We start from the raw sequence: 6061 nt of genomic DNA, 5'->3' as shown, positions 1-6061 counted from the left end.
GGGATTCTCCTGCCTCAGCCTCCCAAGTAGCTGAGATTACAGGCGCTCACCACCACACCTGGCTAATTTTTGTATTTTTAGTAGAGAGTTTTACCTTGTTGGCCAGGCTGGTCTTGAAACTCTTGACCTCAGGTGATCCATGTGCCTCGGCCTCCCAGAGTGCTGGGGTTACAGGTGTGAGCCACTGGCCTCACATCCCACTTATTTTTAATTTTTTTGTAGAGACAGCGTCTGGCTGTGTTGCCCAGACTGGTCTCATAATTATGGGCCTCAGCCTCCCGAAGCACTGTGATTATAGGCATGGCCGCTACATCTGGCCAGGGTGTGCACAGCTTTGGGGCCGCTGTTCTACCACCTACCAATCAGTGGAATAGAATCCAGAGTCCAGAAGTCAACTCAGGCATGGCGGCTCACACCTATAATCCCAGCACTTTGGGAAGGCGAGGCAGGCAGACTCAGCTGCCTGAGGTTAGGAGTTCAAGACCAGCTTGGGCAACAGAGTGAGATCCCATCTCTACAAAAAAGTGTAAAGAAAGCAGCCAGGTGTGGTGGTCCCAGCTACTTGGGAGGCTGAGGCGAGAGGATCACTTGAGCCCAGGAGTTCAAGGCTGCAGTGAGCTGTGACTGAGCCACTGCACTCCAGCCTGGGTGACAAAGTGAGACCCTGCCTCAATCAATCAATCAATCAATCAATCAAATAAAGAAGTAGCCCCTGCTTTCTCCTTTGCAAGTACCCCCGTGGAACCCAGGAGATGGAACCTGTTTGCTGCTGGCCTCTCTCCTGTATGGGAGGAGTGTGAGCCCCAGGGGGCACGGACTTGTGTTGTTTTCTGCTGTGTCCCTGATGAGGAAACTGAGGCCCAGTGGTGAGGAACTGGCATGAGGTGGCAGAGAACCAGGAGGGGTCCTAGGCTCTCACCCCGCCCACCAGGGTGTCTGGCTGCTCAGATAAGTGGGAGTCACTGAGCGGAAGGGCCCCAGAAGGGCGGGGCAGTCAGACATAGGACAGGCCAGCAGCAAATCAGCAGATTTATTGAGGCAGCAGCGGCAGTGGGGAGCAGGGCTGTGGGGAGGGTATGGGCCTACCCCGGGTCCATGATTGCAGGCCTTTCCCAGGCACGCAGGGTACACGGGAGGAAGATGCGGAGGAACCGTGCCGTAGGCAGGACGGTCAGCTGTGGTCAGTCTGTCCGCAGCCAGCAGCCCTTCTCCTCCACCTCCTTGGTCACCACCAGCAGCACCTCACACAGGCCTTGGGCCAGTGCAGCCGCCAGGAAGGCCCTGGGTGGGAGAAATGGGGAGACTGAGGCTTGGCCAGCCGTGGCATTCCCTCCGGGGAGTGGGGTTTCAGGATGGAGCCTGTGGTCTCGGAATTGCCTGTGCGGGGCTCACCTCACTCCATCCTCGTCCCCCAGGGCCTCCGGCGCCCGCAGCTTGGAGTCCAGGTTGTAGTAGACGCCATCCACCTGGCGCAGGGCCACCCAGTGCCGCCGCCGCAGCGGCAGCGACAGCAGCCCCAGCGACACGGGCGAGGGCAGGTTCAGGATCAGCCCCAGCACCTGGGGCAGGGCCAGCTGGGACAGGGGCCTGTGTGGGCAGGGGGGGACACCGCCGTCAGGGCCTGCTCCGCCTGTGTGCTGGTGAAATGTTGGGGAGCATGTGGGGCCCAGGCTGGTGGCGGTGGGGGGGCCTCCTGAGCCCAGCCAGGGGTGTTCCTTAATCAGTCACCCTGGTTCCTGACACTAATATGTTCACCGCCGACTCAAACAAACCTCCCACCCACGCAGACTCCCAACCAGACCTCCCATCTACCCACAGCCCACCCAACTCACATCTGTCCTTCACCAACCACCATCACCCCGTCTGTCCAGCCACCCACCCACCTTCTCCACTCCTCACATAGCCACCCAGGATCCACCCACGATCCACCCACCCCACCGATCCCAGCCATCAGCCAACTTCCCAACGATGATTCACACACTCACCCCCATCTATGCGCCCACTTTCCAGCCCTCACACACACCTGCCCCACCTCCCTGCCAGCCACCCACCACCATCACCACCCAGCTAGCCATCTACTGCTCCCCACCCATGCAGCCAGCCATCACCCAACAGCAGCCCTGCCGTGCCCCCTACTCCTCACCCACTCTGCCATCGATCTGCCCCCGATCCACCAGCCACTGGCCAGGCAGCCATCAAAACCTCCCATTCATCCACCCAACTCCCCAGCCTCCTGTCTGCTGTCCACGGCCCACGAACACCCATCCCTTCATACCCCTCATCCAACACATCCAACCGCCCACGCAGCATTCACCCGGTAACCATCATCCACCCAGCATCTCAGCCCATCGACCACCGGCTCTCCCCCACCAACCAGTCAGCACCAGTCTTCCCACGTCCACGCCCACCTCCCCCAGCCGCATTTCCCTCCCTGCCTCCCCCGAAGCAGGCTTACACTACAGGGCGCCCTCGGTGCCCGGCCCGGCATGTGCTGTGCTGCTCTGGGGCCTACCTCCTCCTGTCCCACCACACGGCAGCCAGGCCCAGCCCCTGCAGAGCGGCCATGATCACATTGACGTCATAGTTGCCGGTGCCCAGGAGGCTGCGATGAGGGTTCAGCCGGGAGTCTGGGGCCAACCTGGTGGTGGGGGTGGCCAAAGCTGAGTTGGGGACCCTGGAAAGACCACCTCACAAAATGGGGGTCCCAGGAGCCACAAGTTGCCTCGGCCTTTGACTCTCCCTGTTTCAGACCCCACAACTCATCCACCCTCAAGTCCCGTCTCTCCTGCCCTGACTCTGCCCTGTCCCCAAGGCCCCAGAAGGGCTTTGTCTCCGCCCCAAGTCTCTCCCTCCAGGCCATTTCCCCGGGGCCCTGGGCCTCCCCTGCTCACAGGCCTCCCATGGCTCCCCAGTGTCCCTGGACAAAGTCCCCATCCCTTGGCCAGTCCCTTCCTCTGTCCATCAAGACCCGCCTCAGATGTCACAACCTCTGAGAGGAGCCTCCTGACCTCCGGGCTGGGTCAAGGCCCTCTCTAGGCCACCCCAGTGAACTGAGCACTTCAATGACGACCACTGCCTGTATCACCCCGACTGAACACTGCCTGCTCCTCCCACAGGGCCGCCCCGCCATTCCCGTCACAGCCCACTCTGCTGCCTCATTTTCCCCAGGACGGAGTCCCACCAGGTCCTGCGTGGTCTGGCCCTGGTGGCCTCACCTCAGAGCCTCAGCCCCCACTTCCTGGTCCCCTGGCCCCAGCCACATCCCCTGTGGGGCACCCCCCCACTGCCCAGGAAGGCTCTTCTGCCAGCCAGCACGTGTGTCTCTGGGCCCTGCCCCTGAACAGCTGCACATCTGTTCCCTATCTGGGCCCTGGGAGAGCAGGGCAGAGGAGGAAAAGGCTCCTGTGTGTGTGTTTCCTTCGCCTCCCTCAGGCCAGCACTCGTGAACCAGTCATTTCAGGGTCTCCGGCATGGCTTTGGCATGAAAGAGCTGATGGGTCCTTGTTCTGAATGACAGAGATGAATATTCCCCATAATAATCAGTCTGAGAGGCTGGGACTCTTAGGATATCCAGGAGCCACAGGAGGCTTCGAGCAAGGGGCAGAGGAGGCAGGGTTATCTCCGGGTGTAGAAAGACCCTCTAGCGTCACGTGGGGACTGAGGGAGGGGACAGACTGGAGGTCCCGGGCAGGGTGGGCAGGAGAGGGTCAGGCCTGAGCTGGGGCCAGGGTCCTGGGGACAGAGATGAGGGAGTGAGATGATTAAGTCCTATGTTTGTTTGAGACAGCGTCTTGCTTTGTGGCTGGCTCTCTGAGACCTCTGTCTCCCAGGTTCGAGCAATTCTCCAGAGTAGATGGGACTACAGGCGTATGCCACCACGCCCAGCTAATGTTTTAAACATTTTTTAGTAGGCTGGGCACGGTGGCTCAAGCCTGTAATCCCAGCACTTTGCGGGAGGCCGAGGCGGGTGGATCACGAGGTCGAGAGATTGAGACCATCCTGGTCAACATGGTGAAACCCCGTCTATACTAAAAATACAAAAAATTAGCTGGGCATGGTGGCGCGTGCCTGTAATCCCAGCTACTCAGGAGGCTGAGGCAGGAGAATTGCCTGAACCCGGGAGGCGGAGGTTGCGGTGAGCCGAGATTGCGCCATTGCACTCCAGCCTGGGTAACAAGAGCGAAACTCCCGTCTCAAAAAGAAAAAAAATTTTTTTTTAGTAGAGACAGGGTTTCACCCTGTTGGCCAGAGCGGTCTCAAACTCCTGACCTTACGTGATCCACCCACCTCGGCCTCCCAAAGCGCTGGGATTCCAGGCGTGAGTCACCATGCCGGGCTAAAGAGTGATGTTTGACATGGTGAACAGTGAAGAGGAACATTCCAGGCTGGCAGGGAAGGCAGCCACGCCAGGCAGAAAGAAGTACTTGGAGGCCCAGAGGCCACACAGTGGGGCCTCCAGGGGAGTGGAATGAAGTCTGGTTTGAGGGGGTCGGTGAGGGCTGAAGCTGCAGAGGCAGGCTCAGCGTCTGCTACGAGGAGGGCCCTGAGCAGGGCGGGGCATGTTTAGAATGGACTGGAGAGCTGTGACGGGGCCCAGATAAGAGACCCTGAAGCTGGGTGAGCCTGTGATCACAGCTACTGGGGAGGCTGAGGTGGGAGGATCACTTAAGCTTGGGAGCTCGAGGCCAGCCGGGCAGCACAGCAAGATGTCTCTAAAGAAACGAAAGAACCACCGGATTGAGGCCTGGCTGGGGCTGAAGCCACAGGGACAGACAGGCACAGGAGGCAACATCTCCCCAGTGCCTAGCTTAGGCAAGTGAGCAGGGTGGGGGCAGAAGCAAGCCCCCAGGCTCAGTGCCGCCTCCTGCTCCAGGGGCTGGGGTGGGTGACGGTCACCTCTTGCAGATCTCATCGGCAGCCTCCTGGCTAAAGAGCTGCTGCTGCAGAACGTTGTTGAGGGCGTGGACGGCACACAGCTCCAGGCGCTGCCGTTCGTGGTACACAGAGGGCGGACTCGGCTGTGCTCCTGGGGCCTGGGACATGCCGTCCTTGGCTCCTGCTGGGGGTTGGGAGGGGGAGAAGGTCCTTAGGGGCCCGGGATCTAGAGGTTCGACCTCCCAGCAGGCCTTTGGGGCACCGCCATTGATTGAGCTGGGGCTCGGGGCAGCCCGGGAGGACCCTGGACCCCTGACCCCGCTCCCTGGCAGTCTCCTGGCAGTACGCGTCCCTCCATCCCCTACTCGTATTCCTACGAAAAAGGCTGTCTCTTCAGCTCCCTCAGCAACACAGAACCACCCCCACCACGTCTCTAAGTAACAGGGTCCCTATCATGGTCACCTAGCAACAGAGGAACCCTCCTCCCCTGTCCCTAGGTAACCGGGGCGCTCTGCGGTTCCCTAGCAACACAGCCCCCTTCCCGCCGCACTAGGTAACAGTCTGTCCTCCCAGCACCTAGCAATAGAGGGTCCTCCTCCACTGTCTCTAGGTGATAGGGTCCCCTCTGGTCTCCTAGCAACAGAAGACTCCCTTCCCCGGTCAGGAAGCAGCGAGGCTCTCTGCTCTTGTCACTTGGCAACGGGGGCCCCCTCCCCAGTCACTAAGCAACAGGAGTGCCTCCTCCCATCTCCCGGCAACCAGGCCCCGTCCCCGGACACCGAGGAATGGAGCCCTTCACCGACCCGCACCCCAACCACGGCGCTCGCCCTTTGCCTGGCAAAGCCCCTCACCCCGCCAGCCTCTCCACTCCACCGAGCCGGGGGCTTCCGCATCCCCGTCCTGGGCGGCGGCTCTGGGCTCCCAGTGCGGGGCGGGCAGCACGGCGCTGACTGGGCAGGCGGGACGGACTACAGCTCCCGGCGGTCCCCGCACGCCGGACTGCGACTCCCGTGGGTCCCCGCGGGACGCTTTAGCTCCACAAGGAACGCCCAGGCCGCGAAGCCCTGAAGTCCGCTGTCAGGCCTAGAAAACGCCACACTACAACTTTGGTCGGGCCCCGAGGCAATTCCCGGAAGTGCGCCTCAGACGCCATTCCCTCGCGTACGGCCACGCCCACTGCCGCGCG

At 61.2% G+C, this 6061-nt stretch overlaps 1 protein-coding gene across 2 annotated transcripts; it reads right to left on the bottom strand.

Annotated features, from left to right (window-relative positions):
- Positions 1-1011: 1011 nt before the first annotated feature.
- Positions 1012-5949, bottom strand: JOSD2 (Josephin domain containing 2). Of its 2 annotated transcripts, none has more exons than XM_003940399.4 (5): positions 5727-5949; positions 4897-5059; positions 2513-2638; positions 1393-1587; positions 1012-1281 (listed from the first exon to the last, which is right to left on the bottom strand). In XM_003940399.4, the coding sequence occupies exons 2-5, from the start codon at positions 5040-5042 to the stop codon at positions 1182-1184; spliced, it is 567 nt and encodes a 188-aa protein (XP_003940448.1). In that variant the 5' UTR covers positions 5043-5059; positions 5727-5949; the 3' UTR covers positions 1012-1181. The 2 variants fall into 2 exon arrangements, with proteins under 2 accessions (XP_003940448.1, XP_010349420.1); XM_010351118.3 differs by having other exon boundaries at positions 4897-5056.
- Between the last annotated feature and the right edge of the window lie 112 nt (positions 5950-6061).

Source organism: Saimiri boliviensis, chromosome 14 (genome assembly GCF_048565385.1).
Source record: "Saimiri boliviensis isolate mSaiBol1 chromosome 14, mSaiBol1.pri, whole genome shotgun sequence".
NCBI classification, from domain to species: Eukaryota; Metazoa; Chordata; class Mammalia; order Primates; family Cebidae; genus Saimiri; species Saimiri boliviensis.
Note: the sequence above shows the minus strand (reverse complement) of the source record. Positions and strands in the feature narration are given on the sequence as shown.

What these genes read in the sequence shown, in the direction of transcription:
- JOSD2 (XM_003940399.4), bottom strand. Translation starts at nt 5,042, where the DNA reads ATGTCCCAGGCCCCAGGAGCACAGCCGAGTCCGCCCTCTGTGTACCAC. An exon ending in GCCGATGAGATCTGCAAGAG is followed by an intron (nt 2,639 to 4,896) that starts GTGACCGTCACC and finishes CCCCACCACCAG; the next exon opens with GTTGGCCCCAGACTCCCGGC. An exon ending in GTGTGGTGGGACAGGAGGAG is followed by an intron (nt 1,588 to 2,512) that starts GTAGGCCCCAGA and finishes CTGCCCACACAG; the next exon opens with GCCCCTGTCCCAGCTGGCCC.